Below are 22,291 nucleotides of genomic sequence, written 5' to 3' on the forward strand. Positions count from 1 at the left end.
TGGTTGTGAACTGTATTAAAGATTGCTAGAAATAAATAAATAAATAAATAAGTCTCCATCTTGCATATACGCAGCTTTAAGTTCTAATGCTTACATTTAAGACTGATTAAATATTTACTAGCCTGATTTGTCCAGATCACCCTGCTAAAGACTTCTTACAAGTGATATTTAGATCAGTGCTAGGAATTTTTTTCAGATAGAAAGCAGATAGCACTTTCATCTCTAATCATCACAAAATGCTTTACAAACTGTCACAATTTATACCCAGTTTGCTTTATCCATTGCTAAAATGCAGCTACCCAGGGTGAAACATAGCAACTATTCAACACTGCACAACAGCTTGGGACTGGAAATTAAGGATCTCTCTGCATTCGTAATTGCAGAGGGAAATTAGGTAGGCTGAATGTAATTACCTGAGCTGGAATTTGGCCAGGAGACTGAAGTTAACACACCTACTCTTATGAAGAGTTCCCTGGGACTGCTAATGACCAGTTTGGGTAGGACCTTCCATTTATGTCTCATGCAAAATAAAACTCCTAGAGGAATTCTGTGTCCCCAACATCTTTGTTGTGCATTGCTGTTGCACTAATATGAAGGAAGGAACAGAATTAATGTGATCGTATGACAGTATGACATGTGCTTGGGATTAGAAGAAAGCTCGGATATGATATTATTCAGTTAGCATTTATGTTTTTATTTAAAAGAAAAAAAAATCTGCATGAGTAGGGTTAGTTATGTACCAAAGGAGAGATGTACAATGCAATAATGGTAGAACATTTATGTATCTATAAGGCCTTCTGTGAGACAGGCATATTTCTTACACTTTTGGCTGAGGGCTAAAAAAGATTAGGTTTACTTAATTGTCCTCATTGTATTTCTTTTTATTGTCAGTGTAGAATGAGAAGCTTTATATTGCAGCTGTTTTGTATAGTGTATTACAATGTATGTAATAGACACCTATAGAGGCTAACCAATCTAAGTTAGTAATATATGTGGCCAATCCTCATGAGGTATGAACTAACTAACTAACTAAATAAATAAGACAATATTCTGCTTTGGTTGAATTATCTATTTTACCTATCTGTGACATAAATGTTCAGCTCCAAATCATGCAGAGCACAGATTCGCAGGTCTCAATTTACTAATACCTGAGAATTCTCTCAGGAAGAAATGGTGCAATGCAAAATATGTCATGTTGGACCTGCTCACAGGTGAAAGGAAATGTCATGTTGTGTCTCACCTAAAATTCAGTGTAGATTAAATGCTTAGATTCAGCTTCATTGCTGTCATCCATATCAGTATACACCCTCTTTCAGTCTGGGTTTATTAAGTTCTGCAAGTTGTGTTCTCAACTGTACATAATGTGTAAAAATTGATTTGATTGTGATTTGATTCCTGTTTGAATGAGAAAAAAACAGTACTCACTTTTTGCAGAGAATGGTCTCAACACTGAAACCTTCTATTTATTGGTAATGCAGCAAAAATGTTGTGGTAATAACTGGAAAAAAATGTAGATAAATCTATATGTTCTCTTTCATTGCACAGAAGTCCTCTGCTATGCTATTCCTTTAAAGTAGTCCATAAATGTGAGAAATTCTCATGATCTCATGAAATACATGCTAAAATAAGACCTGAACTTCATCTTCACAGTTTTGTTTTTCTTTGCATCTCATCATATACCAAGAGCAGTTTTAAGTTTTAAAAGGGTTATAAAGTCATGCTGGAATTGATCAGAATTATTTTCATCGCTCTCTGAATGATTTGTTGCTAGTGAGAGGACAGTTAAGTATTGTGCAAACAGATCAGGAACTTTGGCAAGTTTCCTAAAACCTCACAGATACACAGGACAATTTCATGTCACTTCTCTAACCTGAGAAGCTCAATCTTGTGCAGTAGGTTCTATACCTGGCAGTGGAGTTGTGTGACAGTTGCAAAAAGAAAAGTAACATGCTCCTCTATGTACTGTTACAGAAAGTGCTACTCTACCATCTGGAAGATGATAGTTGTTCCTTCAAAAGCAGAAGGAGTTTTGGGATATAAGGATATTTTTTGCCTGTTCTGCATGTATATAGTTTTTAGACATTCCTACTCACTCCTGCTTCCTTTCCCTCAAACAGAACTATTTTACTCAGATATTGGGAAAGAACTGAGGACAAAAAGCATATGGGGACTTTTATGTGACACCATAATAAGTAATGCTATGCATTAAGTTCCAGACATATAATGTTCCCCCAAGTATATGAATTTTTAAAGACAGTATACTCTGTGAATTCCAAATATCTGCTGTCCTTTCCCTGAAATTGATATATATAAAATGAACTGAAATGCACTGATTTGTAGAACAAAAACAATGGGAGTATTTTCAATGCTTAAATTAAAATATTAGATAGCAGCAGGAAAGAATTTGAAGATAGAGAAGCTGAGTGTATCATCTTCATTAGGTAATGCAGACAGCACCAGAATAAATTAGTAGGCTTTGAATGGCATGTGAAGAATAAGTCATTAAACAGCTCCTGTTTCAGTTGTACTGAAAACAATGAACAAATAGGTTATACTTTTATTATCTTTTTTTTTTTTGTCTTATCATTGTTTTGATATGATGTGAATATCAACTACGACACATTTTTCTTATGCATTTGCATACTTATAGCATATTGTAGAAATGATAAACACATGGTAACCCATGTGTCTAAAAGTGCTGTCTGCAGACAGTAGTCATAAAAAATTTAGTTCATCCTTTAGATTTTTTAGCATCTTTCTTTGGCTGTTTGTACAATCTGTGCTGTCTTATTATTTTAAGTATGTCACCAAATACACTGTATTTCAGATATTAGTGTGAGAGATTGTAACAGTTCAGAATATAAAAAAATACAGTGTTCTCTGATGACAGAAGCCAAAATTTTAATTTCATGCCCTAGCTTTTCATGCATTCACAGGAGTGTAGGATGGAGTGGCTTGTTGCCATTTCTGTTGCAATAGTTCAGGCAATGAAAGAGTACTACAATCTGATTGCCAGAGTTTTTTCTATGATATCACTTTGCTTATAAGTCTTCTGTTTACTTCAACAATACCCACTGAATTCCTTGCTATAAATGCACTTTTAGTGTTGTGTTTACATACTTTGGGACACACACCTGACTTTCTGAAAATAGCAATTTGCTTTCTTGTAATTTATAAAGATCAGATACTTTTAAACGACTTACACCTGTTGTTAAGGATTTAGATGAGAATCACACAGCAGGCAGGTACCTGATCTGTTGTTCTTTTAAATCTGACATTCAGAGAGGAAAGTAGTCAGAATGACAAAACTTGTCCTCAAGGGAATGGTCATTCAAGTTGCTGCATGGCTTGAGGAAAATCACTCTTTGGCCCAGAATACTGTCCATTGCAAGTACAAACTTGGTAACAAACATGAGTTAGTACTAATATATTTTAAAAGGATCTAGCATCAGATTCCTTTTCTCTCACATTTTTGTTGCCTGATGTCCTCACTTGTCATGGTTACCAAATGTTGAATCCTTAGTGGTATTATGTGGTACTACTGTATCCTGTTTCAACCATAAGGTTTTGAAAGTTCACCATGAAAACCAGAATTTGAAATAACTGTACTGTAGTATTGGACAACTTGATATTTTGATAATCAGCCTTCTGTCCAGAGGGGAGAACATGAGCACCTTATGTACAAGAGGAACAACCAGATGGGTCAGCACACTGGTGAAAATTATTGGATTTGTAAATAGGACAAAGAAACAGGTCTTGGTGTCATCCTGATCCTCTGTGAGACAGAGATCTGTCTCAGCTATCCTGATTGAGGGATGTAGGAAAAGCTTTATATTTTGATATCTAGAGAAATTGAGACTAATGTGTCTATCTTGAGCTTGAACCTTCAGATAAAGGCATTCATAGTTAGATACAGTGTGAATGCCTATTCCCATTTTTATTATAGTACTAGAAAATGCTTCAGTAAAATCTTTTTCCTCAATACATAAAATAATCAATGTTTCCAAAATCAGCAGTTTAGCCCTTCCTGAGGTAGAACCATATGTAACATGTCCCTTATAAGAATGAATGAATGAAAAATTCAGACCTGTGTGACCCTTCGGTTCTTCTCTCTTTTGGTGACAGTCTTATAAATAGGGTCTTTCTGTCCTACACGTTATCTTGTGGTGGTTCCTGACTTTCAGTTGTCAGTCAGTATTTGCTTTTCCATAGGTAGACCTGTAGAGCTAAGAATGTTTTCCACTTTGACACTTAGAGAATTCTTTTTGTAGTAGGAACACTAAACTCTTAAAGTGCTGTACAAAATGGTTCACATTAATTGTTGATGTGGAGATGGCCAGCTCTGCATTAATGTATATGCTGAATACAAAATACGTCAAGGTGTCTTGTGAAACCCAAATGCAGCCTTTTGCTGTCACTGGAGTGCACTCATCAGAGCTGAAGCTGTAACAGTGCTTTGCTGAAAAACGCCTCTATTCTTAATGTCTTCTGAAGCTTTATCTATATTCTCATCAACCACTGCAGTAATACTGAGGAAGACTCAAAGCTAATGCAGCATGTGATAGAGTGATTCTGTTTGCTTCAAGAACTCAGCTACTGCTTCTGCGATGATTGTGGATATGGGGACTTACTGCTTGGAGCATTCACATTACAAATATAAGAATCACTCAAAGATAGAAAAAGATACTACTTTGTGATCACTGAAATTATTTTCATCTTTATATCCCTCTTATATCCATCTTTTCCTATCCTGATCAGTTTTTTTTTTTGTTTGTATGTTTGTTTGTTTGTTTGTTTTTTGGGGGGAGTAGTATTTGGTAGATGAGGACGAAATGACATTACGTGTAGCTCCCTTTGCTTTGTTTATTTGTGTGCTGACCGTTCTGTCATGATGTTGACAGAGAAATCTTCAGCCATAAGGGACTGCGCATCCATACATACACAAAGGTAAAAGTACATTTGGAGGGTATTTCTCAAAAAGCTTTACTTGCTGATAGCTTCCCTTGTTTTAACCTGGTAGCTTTGATTCTGAGATTACTTATAGAACATACTGGTCTATGCTTTTAGGTTGATATTCATAAAACACGATTATGGCTTATCCAAAATAAAAGTATATAGTTTCTTTTTCAGTGGCCATGCCTGTGATCTCCATTGTGTTAACTACATTCAAACTGCATTGTGTTAACTACAAGAATGAACCAAGTAGACTGTGTTACTGTCCTTATATAGAACAAGTACAACTACTGTACCATTATTATGGAAAATGACAGTTCTGAAATGAATGAGAAGTGCTAGAAAACAAAACAACTGTGAAAAGCAGAGACTTGGGTATCAGAAAATATATTTTGACATTGATATATCTTTATTCCTTCTAACTAGGCAAACGATAATTACCTAGGACAAGCTATATATTATATAAATACTTCATATTATACATTGTAAATATATAAATAAAATTATATTTATTGTTTATAGGAATAATATTAAATATTTTTCATTATATAAATACTTCCTGAACCATTATTTATGAAAATAAGTACATGAATAAAAACAGACTGTTCAGCTTAGAACATACAATACCCATGTTTCCTCTTTTATACACAAAATATCAGTTTTCACACATCTATTGAGTTGGCAGGATTTTGTGAAATTCTAATGAGGGAAAATACCTATATTCAATTTAAAATATTTGCCGCAGTTGTCCTTGCATGTTTATAATATATAAATATATATTTATATATAATATATAAATAATATAATATGTTAGTCTTATCTGAAAAGTTGCATTGAATTTACTTTTACTATTATGTGTGTATTTATTTTCCAAAAGTTGCCATATTTTTAAAATGAGTGTTTAATAAAGAAGGCTCACTATTAATTCATTAACATTCTCATGTAAAAAGTTTGTATAAAATATTGCAATTTACATAAATTATTATTATATTTTCATTTTACAGAATTATTGCATTAGATTTTATGATATCATTTGAAGTTTGGCTTTTCTGAGGCTTCATTTAAATGGTGACATATACTAAACAGTGAACATCCAGCAGAAATTGTTAAAATCTTCTTGGTAGTAGTAGTTGTTCTCTGGCGTTGGAATTTCTTGTATCATTTTTTCTCCAACAAATATCATCCTTACATGTAGTAGCCAATGACGTAAGTGATTGGAAGATTTCTTGTCTTGAAGCTTGACTATGTTCTACCTTAAATCTGATGTTATCAAGTGGGAAAATCCTCAACAGCTTTTGTTAGCATTGCACTATATAGTTGGCAGTATGTGTGTGCAACTACATTTTAGGGCATTGGTCTTTCTTTGCATTGTGCTCCTTTTTTTGTATCCTTGGTTTGTTTCTATAAGTTAACCCCTTCACACTGGCCTTAAAGGCAGGCAGGATCTCCAGCCTACAACAACTTCACTCAGAACCTGTTTGATTCTACTCTTTTGGATTTCTAGCAAACTTGTTTCTTAGATAAATATGTTCATTAAATAAAACATATGCTTGTCTAAAGGCACTCTACGTTTGTTACTGCCTTTATGTGATTATCTGTGTGTACTGCCTAATTTCTGTTATTTATAGGTTGGGCCCATCTGTAGGTTTTAGCCAGTAAAGGTCTCCATGAAAAGACAGATCTCAGATTTCACCGTAAGGAGGAAAGGAAAACTAGTCTCAGGGGGATAAAGGGTTTCATAAACAATGAACTTCTGCCAAGGACTCTCTGTAGTGCAGGGTAATGAGACTAAGGTGGTATCTCAAGTTTTCAGTCAGCAAGATTTTAATAGATAGAGAGAACCTGAGCCACAAGTATAATTTTACTGACAACCACAATATTGCATTGATACAGAGCTGAACTGTGTTCTTATTGATCTATTTTATCTAGACTGTAGAACTGTTCTAACTGAATCACTGAAGTTTTGGTATTCTATTACATTACAGTTATATTCTATGTTTAAAATCTGACTTCTTTAATAATAATAATAATAAAAAAGTACAGGATACTTCTGAAGTTTTTACTGAGGAAGGTGACAATGTTGATTAAAAAACTAATTACTTTCAAAAGTGTCCATAAAAAAAAAATAGATTGTGTTAATTTTTTCATTAAATATTTTGTTTTGTTCAGTGAAAAATTTCTAGACTACTCTTTTTGAAATTTTAGAAATGTTATTCTAATTAGAGTAGGCATAAGTGGAGATGCATTCTCTGTTACATAAAAATCTGGAAAAGGTCAAATAAGGAGATCAGAATTCTTTTCTGCTCACTCTTGAAGTGAAAGTAGGGTTTTCTTCATTGGAAAAAAATGAAAAATAAAATATTTTCAGGATGCTTATTCAGTATAAATATTTCAGTAAGCAGATATTTCAAAAAGCAGATTTGAAATTAATCTTAATTATATCAGTATTGCCTATAAAAATAAAAAAAGGAAAAATAATCAAGGTCAGCACTTCTTCATCATCAGTTACTGGATTTCAGAATTAGATGAGAAAAAATGATTAGGATCAAACCATATATCTGTATGGGAAGTCCAATAGGAATTTCATAAATAGAAATCCAGAAACTCTACTTTTAATATTGATCATGGAATGGTTTGAGTTGACTCTTAAAGATCACATAGTTCCAAGCCCCGTACCATGGGCAAAGACACCTGCCACTAGACCAGGCTGCCCAGAGCCCCATCCAACCTGGTCTAGGACACCTCCAGGGATGTGATCCACAGCTTCTCTGGGCAACCTGTTCCAGGTTCTAACAACCTTCATAGTCAAGAATTTCTGCCTAGTATCTAATCTAAATCTACCCTCTTTTAGTTTAAAACCATTGCTCTTTGTCCTATCATTACACTACCTGACAAAGAGTCCTTCCCCATGTTTCCTGTAGGATCCATTTAGGTACTACCTGAGGTCTCTACATTTAGGCCACCATAAGGTCTCCCTGGAGCTTTCTTTCTCTAGGCTGAACAGCCTCGGCTCTTTCAGCTTGCCTTCATAGGAGAGGTGCTCCAGCCCTCTGATCATTCTCATGGCCCTCCTCTGGACTCTCTAATAGGTCCACGGATGTTAAAATGGCCATGACAAAAACAGTGGTAGTTAAAAAAAGTCTCAGCCAAGAAGGCCACTGGGTGTCAGTCATGTTCATTACAGCTATGACAAAGTTCACTGAAGCCAAATGGCTTGTCAGTGAACCAAAGTATGTAGCAGATCAGGCAAAATCTAAAAAATTGCATTTAGAATATTTCATTAGAGTAAAATATCAATGTTGATTGCCATCAAAAGTGAGTCAGGGGTATTAATTTTCAAAAGAATTGCAAAAACTTATGGTTGTAAAATCAGAATAGTGATCCCTTTAACTGTAGAAATGTACATGGATGAAAAGCCAGAACTAAATGTTAATATGTCTATGGTTGATTACAGTGTTTGCCAAAATAAAATACATTAAGATGTAAAATCCTGTACATTTTGCACATTTAGTTTATTGAAGCAACAACAACAACGAAATTAAATTTCCAGTGAATTTTACCAAAAAAATGGCATAATTATCCTATGGTTCTCTTGGTTTGCAACTTTCTGTCACTTCAGAGACATAAAATAGTTGTATGTGAGATATGTATAAGTAACATATTCTATTCACTATTATTGTTTACTTTTTGATACCTTTCTCACTTTATTTTTTGATCTGTACAATTGAAAGAAGATTTGGTTTAGCATTAGTATCTGAATAAGTAGGTTTATTATTTTTTGTTTCATGTTCTCTGCATAGTGCCATTAATACAAAAATATTAGTCTTTGTAATGACAAAAAGAAAGTGTGTATCTAATGACCTTCCGGTGAGTAATTAGCCTTTTCCCCTACTGATGCAAAATTGTCCATCCCTAAATATATAACAAAATGGAGAACCTTTATAAATGTTTAAGTGGTCATAATGAAATAAATTAATGGACATTCCCATGCAGTCCCATTTTTTCCAGAATAGCAGTGAAAGAGAAGTTTTCTTTCCTAATATGCTTTACAAATATTGACAGGTATATATGATCAAACTGTGATGATATAGAAGAAAAGTTAATGATGCAATAATAGGCAAATAAGTTTGTGTTTAACAGCCTAAAAACTATCTTATGCAGAAAACAATAATGAAATCATAAATTATTTTTTTTTCTTTTTAGATAAAACATGTAAACTTAAGGTGTAAAGGAAGAAGTAGGATTGGAGAAGTTCTTAATTCTATGTAATTTCACAATCTTTTTTATACTTACATCAACTTAAATTCCCTCATATTTATAGATTGACTTTAGTTAAACATGTAGCTTTTACTTTTCTTAAAATAAAAACTTTATGTATGGAAAAAAAACTGCAACCAGAAACCTAAATTCAGTGTTAAAGTTTTAGACTACATAATAACCTTCAAAGGAATATTTTTATGTTTCTTGTTTCCACGTTATTCTCAATAAAACACAAATGTTAGTTTTAAAGTAAAAGTGTATATTTAAAAATGTTTGGTTTTGTTTCGATATAGAAACATTTTGCTAACTATATAGATTTTTTTGCTAACTATATAGAATAGCTCTCTAATGAATTTGCTTTTTTATCTTTTCTGGTCTTTGAATGATTGATGTTTTCTTCCATTAGCATTCACAACCAATGGATCGAATTAGATCTTCTTCAATCAATACCAGATTTACTGGCATTATATACCATAACAATTGTTTCCAATTAACTTGTAATAAAACCTCTTAAGGTAACACTTTTTCACAGTTAGCATCAAATGCAAAATGTGTTTGCTCTTCATTTTTGCTTTATAGTCTGTTGTCACTCACATTTTCTGCAACAGCAGTGCTATTTATTCAATTTTTTATTTTTATTTTTGTTTTGTCTTTGAACTTTCACTTGTGTTCTGCTTGCTTTAATGCTTTTTTTATTTTTTTTATTTTTTTTTTTTCACTTCTGTGGACTCACTAATTTGTTTCTGTGCCTTCTGAAGTTATATTCTTGACACCAGTGCTGGAGTCACTGACCCATAGTACCTGAAGTCATCATGCCAGTACTTCCAGTTCAGTGCTTTGATACCAATCTCTTTCCACGATATCAAGAAAGGAAAGGACTGTGACTTGCTTAAGTGACATATCAAGTTGGCACCAGCAAATCAGTACTGAGCCCTAACACAATCCTAGCACAAGTTGTCATGAAGATGTATCTTCATCAGTTCATTGTCTTTATCTTCTTAAAAGCTACCAATTCTTCAGTGTCCTTCTGAACACACTGAACATATTTTTTTTTTTTTGATTTTTTTTTTTTTTCAGGAGTCATTGAAGAGAATTTCCCATATATTGATCTCGTATTGACTAAAGATCTAGGAACTCTTCAGCTCCTGCATGTCCCTTGAATTTGCCTATACATGAGCTATACATGTTTAACGTGTAAGCACTGACAAATTCTGGTTTTGCAATGTGAAAACAGAAAATATCCAGTTGCTTTCTGAAGATCTTGAAAATTGTTTTTCTCCTTCAGAACCTTTGTGATCATGACTGATCAAAAAATTAAAGTAGCCTTAGACAAAACTCTCCCATCCTTGGTAAGAAAAATATTTTTGTCTCTTAACCACAATAACATTGCAAAAGTTTCTTCCCTGTAATCAGGGCTTCCTGATTGCAGATAAAAATAGGACTAAGAAGGCATAATCAATTGTAAGTTTTGTTCAAATCTTGCTGTAAAAATAAGAATTTTAAAACCATGCAGTTTAGCCAGAGCCATTTAGGGTTCTTTCATATGGTGTTTTAATAACACCTTGAGTCCACAAAGTTCTGTCAACTGTAGCAGGTCATGATAACGTAGACTATATGCAATTTGGAGAAAGACACCCTTGTGCGAAATAGCCTAACTAGATACCTATTTTTTTCTTTCACATATGTAAAAACAGTGTTACTATGCACCTTGTAGTATGGACTGTTTCCTGGCCTTGCACTTGGTCTCTACCATGTGAGCTCAGGCCTTTGGACTGGTAATTTTTTTGATTTCTCCAAGTCTCAATCTCAAATCAGTGCAAGAAGAGACCTCCATTATTAACCATGGCTCCAGACTGGCCCTGACTACAGGGACCAATCTCCCCCATCCCAGCTGAAATCTCACAGAAGAAGTATCATAAACTAAATATACTTAGCTAATCTGTACAGATATGGGGAGAACATTTAAGCCAATAATTCTTCAATTCTGTTGAATCATTATTGAAACATTTGAGTCTGAACTGAGATTTCAGAAAGACCATAGGGCAGAACTCATGACTACCAAAGACAAAAGAAAATGTTTTCCGTTTGGCACTTGAACAGAAAAAAGAAATGGGGGGGGGGGGGGGGGGGAGGGAGGGAGAAGGAATGAAAATGACTGCTTTTCTAGTGTATTGATCTGAGATTGATTTTGGCTGCCATGAAGAAATGTGAACCAAATCTTGTTATATACTATTTGTTTTGAAATACTTGTAATGGTAAAGCAGACAGGTGTGTACTTATATTCACTGGTACTGTTTTGGTAATGTTGTTACTTTAGTAGCATACATTTTTAATTTTTTATTTTAGCAGAATTCATTATTCGTAATATAAGTAGCTTGCCATTCACCTATTTTTTTCCCTCAAGGATTTAATGCATTATTCCCCATATTAAGTCTCCACTTGAGTCATAAGAACTAAACTTGTTTCTTTCAAAACTGTTGGAACTGCCATTTGAGCTGCTGTGTTATCAATGAAAGACACTTGTAGCTATTGTTACTTTAGTTTGCAAGTTAGAAAAATCAGGAAAAAAAATATTACACCATACTGTTTTTTAAAGAGTAATTAATTTGTTCTAAATGGTCTCTGACACATTGTTCAAAAATACAATCTCACTTCTCAATATGTATACTTCAGGGTGCATTTTCAAAGACACCAAACAAATATTATAAAGCACAGCTTCATGCTATGGATGTAAAAACATACTTTATTTCAAAAGATTTAGTTTCAGTAACTCTGAGCTATGTGCATTAAAGTTCTTTTTGTTGTTATTTTTCTCTTGGTTTTGCTTTTTGGTAGCAGATACAGTGGAAGACCTGTTTCAGCTTAGAGACCACCAAAATCTGTGTTAGACCAGTATGTAATATCAACAATGTACATACCTTAACTGATGCTAGAGCTTGTTCAAGAAGGGCTCATCTGTTTGCACAGTGTACCTTAAAAGGTTTGCAGTACTGGAGATTAGCTGAGTAGCTGCAAGACCCTTGGTGCATAAATTACGAGTCTTCAAATGCTGGTGACAGAATCAACAGAAAATCCCAAGTATGGTGAATGCAGCAGAAATTATTACTCAGTTAGCTTCTGTTTAGCTTCTGTTGAAGTTTCTGTGACTTGTAGAACCCACATAACTTCCTAACTACTGTTATTGTAACAATATATCATCAGACAGGGGGAAAAAAAGTCCCACCTCTTGCTTGGTTTACAATATCTTCCTTTCCCGTAGCTGTGAGACTTGTCAGCTGTATTATGCTGGCTGTGAAGTATTTGGAAATGCCATGCTCATTATGTCCTGGGAAGGAACATATGTATGATATACCAAATAGATGCTTCAGGAAATATATAACTGACTCCACTGGAGCAGCTTTTTGGAGTTGGAGGGGTGAACACAGTAATTTTAAGATAAGCAATTTATTTTTACAGTTCATATTCTGGGTTGTTCTACAATAAAGATACTTCATGCCTGCAATAGAAACAGTCCTGCTTGGAGAAACCAATTTCATTCTTCACAACATCAAATTTAAGTAGTATAAGCAACTAATATAGATCCCTTAATAATTAGTTTATTGTGCTGATGCATCTGATTGTCAAAATCAATTGTTCTTATCTTTCAAATAAAACACTGCTGTCAGAGTGACCATTCAAAATGATGTTTGACTTTGTAAACTACAGGGATTTATATCTTTTTTATTGGTATATCATTATGTGGACAAAATCATTGATCCTAAGGTTTGTCTCTACAATTCTTTACAAACTTTTGCCACACAAAATGGAATAGTAAGATAATTCTTAGATCACTTGCAACACAAAGTGATTAGTACTAGTGTCCATAAAAGGATGGAAGACTAACATGAAATGCATTTTCTCATAGTAGCAGTATACCTTGCTTGTCTCTAACATTCACTCTTGTTCTTTTTTTTTCTCTCTCAGTTAGAATAGGTTGGTGGTGATCTCTATTTGGAGCTTAAACGGACTAAAGTTTAGTTATTGCAAAGAATTCTGTATGTCCTGAGATCCTGGACGGATAATTTATCATTGCATTACATGGCATTGCATCTGCTTTCCTATTGCCTAGTTGAACTGTTATATTGCCTAGTTGAACTGTCATTGTACTAATACTTTTTTGAAAGTTCTTAGGAAGCACTTTGATGTTTTTACTATTTTTTTAACACATTTATTTTCTTCTTCCACATATTTTATTGTCTCACTATGAATTAGTATTATGACAGACAGGAACTCTACTTCAAATGTGTTCAGTAGACACACAAAAAAAGTGTTCCAGCTTCTTGCTGTTCCAGAAAGACAGACTAAGCTTGTGTTGAGTATGAGAACACAGAGAAAAAAAAAAAATGAAAGTGCTGAATCAGGTAGACATTTTCTCTATGCCAGTATTCCACCCCTGTTGACTATAGTAAGCAACCATTTTGTAAAACTTCTCCTGAATAACCCCCCAGGTAGTTAGCTTTCTCTCTTTCTCTCTTTCTCTCTTTCTCTCTTCTCTCTTCTCTCTTTCTCTCTCTCTCTTTCCTTCCTTCCTTCCTTCCTTCCTTCCTTCCTTCCTTCCTTCCTTCCTTCCTTCCTTCCTTCCTTCCTTCCTTCCTTCCTTCCTTCCTTCCTTCCTTCCTTCCTTCCTTCCTTCCTTCCTTCCTTTTTTTTTTTTTTTTGACTCATTTATTTATTTATTTACTTACTCGGTTTTATAATCATCAGTGGATATTCCACACACCTTAACTACACATAGTGCAAAGAAATATCTTCTTTCATTTGTTTATACTATGGTATTTTCTGGTTCCATTTGATTTATCTACTTTAACACTCAAGTTTTATTTCATGTAAGACTTCAAGAAATTCCTCAGAATTTTACATTTATTCTCACTGAAGAAAGTAAATTCATTTGAATATAGAAGTGTAAAAGAACTGTTTTCCATATTTCAGACATCTGTTCCAGAATGTCTGAAGAACTCAAACATACCTGTAGACAAAACCTGACATACAGGAAGTCTTTGATTTCACGTTTTGCTGAAGAGGAAAAGAACACATGAATCTTTATCTGTGTGTTTTATAAGTTAGCAAGTCTGCAAATTCAGCAGTTTGAGTGACAGAGGTGTATACCAAATGGCAGGATAATTAATGTAAGATAATTAAATATCTTACTGTTGGTTTTGAGATTCATATCCCTGTTGTCCTAAAAATCCTAAATTTTTTTTATTTTTTTTTTTTTTCTTGTCTACATTCTGTAAAATCCTTTGTAGAAACGTCAGCAAGTGACTCTCAGGTATTCAGAGGATGTATACTCTTTGTCTTCTCATCCTCAGTGCTGCTTCCAGAAGAGTGAATTAGAGAAAAAGAATAATTTCACCTTAACTTTCACAGCTGATAGAGGCTATGCAATGAAGCACTTTTTTGTGGGACAGGACAACTAGTTTAACTGGCCATACAAACATAGTCACTAAGTCTTAAGAAATCCATATGGTGATATTTAGTTTTCTTTTATATGTAATTATTTGTCAAAATAATTTTTAAAAAATATTATTTGTTATAAAAATAATTTTAAATTATACAAAAAAATAACAGTAGGACTTTACTAGTTTTGTACTCAGGTATATATATTGGTGAAAATTTCTATATTGATGTTAATCTTCCAAAAGTAAGTTTCTCTTTTACTTTCCCATATTGCTTACTTTGAAAATACTGTTAATGATGAAAACACTTATTTTCAGATATTGAATGTCAGCATATTAACATCAGTCATTTTATGAACATTACATGTTCATGAAAGTATCAGTCTGAAAAATAGGCTTTACCTCTATCCAAAGAGTAATATCTTTCCCTTTATTATTCTGAGATTTCTGAAAGATGAATAAAATTTTAGTAATTTAATGATGTATAGAGTGACAGTTCTGTACATGAAGAATTTTCAGATTTGGTTGCATAACCATGGCAAATTTCTAGCCAAAGTTTTCAGAAATTATGTATAAATACAGATAAAAAGAAGATATATCTTGATTAGGACATTGCGTAGGAAAAAGAAGTAAAATTATTGTTAATATGCTAACTGTCTTGGGAGCTTCCCAAACTCAAAGTTGCTCCACAGGATGGCTAGGAACCTATTCAGGCATGCTGCTATTTCCCTTGGATAGTTTTGTCTTTTAAAGGCGAGACACCAAATTACACTCTTGGGAACAGACTCAAAAAACATAAAGCTTCTTCAACATTATGCACCATGACCCCAGAACTGACACTTTATTAGTCCACTATTTCACTACAATTTTTTTAAAGCCAGAGAAGATACTAAAGCAAGGTTTAAATTTTATCACAAGTCCTTAGCCTCCCAGGGTTCTGGGCCAAATTGTAGCTATAATGTATGATTAAAACATTGTTTGCTTCACCGTTGTATCAGATAAGCATACGCTTTTACCCTACCAAACAGAGCTTTACTAGCAGGAACAGGGTCTGGCTCTTGTAGGATTCAAATACAAAGAGTGTCTTGGACCTTCAACCAGTGATTTGGAAAAATAAATCTAAACACATTTATGCTCAAAACACTTTTTTTTTTTTACTTTTTTTTTCTTTCTGCCTTAGACGTACATCTTTTGACTTACACGATATTCTGTCAAAGGGACGAAGAGAATCAGGGAGGTAGACAGAATAAACTCTGGAATATTTCCAGACTCCTCTATCAAAAATGCAACTAAAATTATTTATAATTCCTTTCTTTGGATTTTGGTAAAGCTATTACTAAATCAGGTGGTTGCTCCCCACCTCCTGCAGTAACATCTCACTAACAGTTTGGGATTGTCAAGTCCATCAGTCCTGATGGATAGACAGCTTCCATGCAGGTAGCACCTTATGGTGATGTCCATACTGAACTACATCCTCCAACTGCTCTAGCTGCTCCAATAGCTCTGTTTTTCACCAAGAGTACCCACAGCACATAGGATGACAAATAGTCCAGTTGTATAAACTTGAGTTGTAACAAACTCTTCTAACTTGAGAAACTTTTAGCTATATCTTTTGCATTACAGGCAACAACTTATGCAAACTTAATAAGCTTTAGGCTTGCCCATTGATGTTTTTCATGCATCTCTCCTATCTACTGGGTGGTATTGTAATCACTACCCACAGTGTTATAAAAAGGTACTTTCAAGTTATACATTTGAAATATATTTCAAGAAATATTTTATAATCAGCCATTCTTTTTTTATTTATGAAGTTAGAAGAAATTCTAAATATCGAAAGGCTGAAATTTCAACATTCAACTAACTTTATGGTTAAAAGTCTAGGTGGGCTTCCCTCCCCTAATGTGCATTTTGGTGGGGAAAAAATAACAATTACAGCAGATGTTCTTGTCAGAAATCATTTTAAAATTAAATTAAATCAGATTATGCCCTTGCAACTTATATACAATTGTGTAACTGTTGAAAGGTCATGCATTATAACCACAGGAAATTCAGTCAAGGTCAGATTTAAAAGCAGTGGAAATGTTTCTGATTACAGAAGCATACGTTGCAAACAACTTCAACTTCACCTGGGGGCAAACCATGAGAGCTGATAATTTAATTAGTCTTTAAAATCAAGTTAATCAAATTGTGATCAGGAAACATTAAAATCATTAAGAAAATACATGACTATTGCGTTGACTTTTTTTTAAATAACTTGGAAAAGGAGAGATATGAACAGTACAACGTAGGTGAAGAATTTGATGGAATCCCTGGCTATTAAGACAAGATAATTTCTTTGCAAAAGCAGGCTTCTGTAGTAAGGTAGAAGACGTATTATGTCTGGTAGTTTCTACTGTAATTATTTACATCATGATTTTCTGAACAAATTATTTATTAATAACACTAATTTTGGTAAAAACATATTCATCAAAATCCCAACCGCTTTAAATACATTTGGAGTTTTTCCATTGGTTTTACTGAGATCATAATCTTGCCATTTATATTTTGGAGATACTCATAAGTGAATGAGTCAAGACCTATAATCTTATTTTTTAGAAAGGCATTTTGCTGTGAGTGTAATCAATTATTTTTTTCTTTAGGCCACTCTGGAGCAAGTCATTAAAGAAAATCTGTGGTTAGCTCAAGAATATCAAATTTCTCAGAACTGCTACTTAAACAGTAAAGAAGACCTCACGGAACTTTATGACAATAGAATCAGGATGGAAGCTTCAGTTAGAGATTATCAGCAGGTAAAATGCTAATGTCACTCATTCAAATCATTTATCTCATCTTTAAAATTAATTTGATCAATGCAGCTACCTAATAGCAATAGAATATGCTCTAGTAATCTACCACCTGAATTCTTGTGTTCTTCACGAGCATTTCACACTTTCTCTATTTTCATTTCTTTTCTTGTTTGCTTGTTTTTTAAATTTTACAGAGCTAGTCATGTAAGGTATTCATTATTCCTTATTAATGAATTGATAATTGCATTTTTTTACCTGAAATGTATTTATTTTTGTACAAAAATGTATTACCCAGTATAGTATCCGGTATCTTACCATTACACATAACTTCTTCATGAAATACTCTTTCAGGGAACTGTGAGTTTTATGACAGCTATAATCAGACACTGTAAGCCTTTAATTTAGCAAACAGTCAAATGAAAATGAAAAAAGTTAAAATCTAGTTTGATGAACATTCATGATGGAGGTATAGTGGTGAGGTGTAATGTTCTATTGAATAAATAGTTATATTTAAAAAGATTTTTTCTTGGAATTTAACAGTGCTCTGGAACATAAATCAAGTGAGGTGTTGTAAAACCTTGTGAGAATGTAATGTAAATTCACATAAAAATACTTTGTTTCTTTGCTTTGTATCTATTGCTCTCAGAATAAATCCTATCAAAACCAACTATAATCAATCCAAAAATATTATCTGGGTATGTTATGTTATTCTTTGCTTGCCTTTCATATCTGTGTTTTTGAAAATTAATATGCATTGAAGTCATCATACTCACAAATCTTATACTCAACAATTTCTAGTAAGAATGTGTATTAACTTTTGTGCAGGAATCGGGTCCCGATACACTGTCATTTTAGTCCATTTTCTAAAAGTACAGTGTAGAAATCTTCAAATAAATAAATGAATGAGATGTGAAATTTAAGTTATTTGTAGTACTTTTCTCCTATTTTAAATCTTATCTCCATATCTTCAGTCGTTGCTCATTTCCTGACATAACACCTCAGTAAATCTGTTAATTTTGAAATTGAGTGTACTCAGTTTGTTCCTGATAAATATCAATAAGAAAACCCTGTCCAAAATATTCTTGTTAACTACACACCCCTCTATATTTCAAGAACAAAACTGTTTTTAAGTTATGTATTCTTAGGGATAACCATATTTGGAGAATAATTTGGAAATTAAACATCAAAAAATGCAAGAAATTATCTCCTATCTCTCCTCACCAAGTGAGTGTCAATTATGGTTTCTCAATATGATATTAGAGGCAATGCTATGGGTATTGAAATGTTTCTTTAAAGAAGTGAGTTATAGAAGGAATTTAACATATTTTTCTCTGAATACAGAATTAGGGCATAGCTTCTATAAACTTCACTAAAGAAAAGTATATTTGTTATCATCTGGACCTTTAATTCCTTTGAGTGTAAGAATATTTGTCTTTCACATTCTCAGAATGTAATACTACCAATAATCTTGGTAATATTTGTGAAAGAGATTTCCTACTCAGCAGTTTACCTCTTCTGGACATAGTGTGGATAATATTATCATACATCTCAATGAGGTAATCTGGAAGCAAAGAAAATTGCAAATGAGTTGGCATATATTATTGCTTTTTTCCTTCTCAATCTGTATACAATAAAATAAACATAGTAAAATATAGCAAAATTAAAATGTAATACCAACAGAATCTAGTTTCATCAGCACTGCCATATAATCATTTGTCTGGCTGTTTAAAACCTTGTTTATGAAGAAAATTATTATAAGTTTCTATTCTATAAGAGCTTATAATCGACATTACAACACATACACCTTGCTAGTGCTAGAAATTAGTGATAGGAATATTTAGGATTTCTGACAGTCTTCTGTGCAGTATAGGTATGAAGAAGGTTCTATTAACAATATTAATTTGAGAAGCACAGGGACAACTAATCTAATCTCCTTTTGGATAACTTTTCACTTTGTTAAGTGATGAACTAGCCCAAATATTACAAAAAAATATTTCTTTTAATATAGATATATTTTCCATTAAAAATGTGTTGATTACATAAACCTCCTATAAAAAGAAGTTTATTTTTGTTTGTTTGTTTTGCTAATAGTCAAAGTACTATTGTTTTGCTAATAGTCAAAGTACAGCTGCAACAGAAAATTGATTTTAGTGGATTGTCAAAGTAATGATTTTTCTAGATGTTGTACTATATACATGCATTACAATCACATGAACATTCAAGAAGAAAGTGTGCTTATCCTTCCTTTCCTTAAATCCTGAGAACTTTCCTCCTGTTGCATCCTATACATATAATTGCTCAAATTGCAAGCTAATTTAATGATTATTTATGTAAAAGTCACATTGCTAATTTTAATTAGTTTGGAGTATTTTTAACTGGATATAATAACTGCGGTAACTAATTAAGTAGGTTTTCTTTGGGCTTGTAATAGCTGCTTTGCTCAGTCCAAGAAAAGACTCCATCTCGATGACAGGTGAAATGTCTTCGATAACAGGAAAAGTTTTGTCATGACCTTGTAAGATTCCGTGTCCTGAGTAAGGTGCAGTTATGAAGGATAATAGGGAGGATACACATTGCTGAATGTGGACTACTCCCATAAAAAGTATACTTTCATCTGTATGGTGAATGCAAAGGCATTCTCTTTGGAGGAGGTAAGGAGGATTTTCTTCATACTACTACACATATGAGGTACAATGAAATAAGGTTTTCTCTCCCACTAACATTTTCTGGATGTTACTTTTTCCTCTGGATACTTAAGGAGAACCTAGCTTGCTATAACAGATAGTAGCCTGGTAGAAAACAGACATGCAAGTTTCAGCTTTGCTGCAAGTGAGAAAACATCTTTGCTTTCTTCAATTCCCTTGACTAATGAAGCACTGCTAATAAGATGTTTTTGTGTGTGTATAGTATTACTACTGCCTTTGTTTTCTTTACTCTGTCCCATTATTATATTACAAATTCTTCAACTTAACAAATTCCAGGAGATTTTATGCTTTTGTTAGGCTTCTGAAATAAATAAATTATAAAAAAAAAAAAAAAAAAAAAAAAAAAAGATAAGGTTCTCAGCTTTAATTTAGAAGCATTCGTTTCTAACATTCTTTTCACATTTCTTCTGGAAATCTCAAAGGGCTTCCATATTAGCATTAGGAATATTTTTATACATGAAAAACAAACTTAACCCTTTATCATATCCTTCTTTTTATATGGGACAATTGTATAACATCTGTCCCATGAATAAAATCTGATACTTCCATTGTATTTTGCTAATGCATTGATGGTTGTACTGTAAACATGAGCATTTGTTTTCATGAAGTTAGAGTAGATTCCCAGATATACAGATATGTCATCATCTCATATATTAAGAAGCTATTTACCTTAATCTGTCCTTAAACTTAAAAGTGTCACAGTCTTACAAAACTTTGATAATTGCTTTTCTTCACATAACTTGTATTTAAAACTAACGTCATGCCAATCATAATTGGTTTAAAATTTAAGTAAAAAATCATTCTCATATTCATGATCTGCTATATTCAACATTATACTGAGAGTGTGGGAGAAGAGAGTCTATTGATTTCTGTTTCCTTTTTTTACTTTCTGGATAACTGACATATTATTGCAGTAAAACATATGTAGGGTCAATTCATGCTGAATAGTTATTAGAAACCATGATAACAAAAGTCATTACACTGCAGTTCAGTTTTGACAGTAAAATTTCTGCAACATTATCACAAATCCTCACGCATTAGTGCAACGATCCTTACTATAGCTTCATATTAGAATCAAAAGACTGCTGTAGCATGCTTGATACAAAAAGTCATGCAAGTCAAGTGAAGTTCTTTTCCGCTTTTATAGATAACATATTTTCATGTCTTTCTCATGCATGTGTCTGGCTTTCAGCCCTCTTAGATATTACTACTTTTAGTATATTGCTCTACTGGGATTATTTTTTTTTTAATGATGTCCCTGTTGTTTTGAATGACTAAATAGAATATAAAATAAATCTGATAGTGGGCACATGTCAGTTTATGCAATTAACTCCTTCAGATTTTATGGTTCCCATTCATTGACCTTAATGGCAAAAAGTACTATTCTCATATAAACAAAAAATAATTTCTGTCTCTAAATGGTGTTTTTGCTTATTCAGTTCACTCATCTGGAGATCTTCGATTGTTTCATATCTTCACAAGACTAATAGCAAAAGCGTGGATAAGATTACGGCAAAAAAAAATAAAATAAAAAAAATACTCCCATTCCCATTTCCTTACAAATTTAAATGAAAAAATAAAAGTGTTAAGGATTCAGTGTTAAAGAAATTAAAATTATTATAAAAGAAGTATCAGAAGTTTTATCTGTTTTAAAATTAAATGTTTAACCAGTTTTCAGAGATGGTTTGATTAGGAACAGAAATATGTGATGGAGCTAAAATTTCCTTTTTGCAAATATAGCAAGACTACATAATAGCTAATAAGCAAAAGTATGTAATTTACAATATTCTTAAATACTTTTTTTTTGTCTTTAGAATTTTGACACCATGATAGGTTGACAGAATAGACAACTTTATATAAAAACATAAAGAAAAGAATGTATCTTCAGTAAGGTTTTTATTACACAAATTTACTAAACTTTCATTGAGCTAATTATATCTTTAAAATGTAAGCATCAAATGTTATAATTAAATTTGAATCGATAACTCAATAAGTTCAAATGACTCAATCAGAAAATTAATACAAAAGGCAGTCAATTTGAATTATTAGTTTGATAACAAAATTAAATGATTGAGATAGTTTAAAGCAAAGTCAGTGTTCTTTCTGTATGCACTGGCCATATCAATGGCTGGTCAGAACAGAGTGTGTGTAG

At 32.9% G+C, this 22,291-nt stretch overlaps 1 protein-coding gene across 1 annotated transcript in view; it reads left to right on the forward strand.

Annotated features, from left to right (window-relative positions):
- CCDC178 (coiled-coil domain containing 178) overlaps positions 1-22,291 on the forward strand; it is a 173,297-nt gene that overhangs the window by 95,034 nt on the left and 55,972 nt on the right. Inside the window, exon 19 of the mRNA XM_068672826.1 lies at positions 17,288-17,437. Within this exon, the coding sequence (XP_068528927.1) occupies positions 17,288-17,437 (150 nt within the window). The remainder of the gene's footprint in view (positions 1-17,287; positions 17,438-22,291) is intronic.

Source organism: Anas acuta, chromosome 2 (genome assembly GCF_963932015.1).
Source record: "Anas acuta chromosome 2, bAnaAcu1.1, whole genome shotgun sequence".
Classification (NCBI taxonomy): Eukaryota; Metazoa; Chordata; class Aves; order Anseriformes; family Anatidae; genus Anas; species Anas acuta.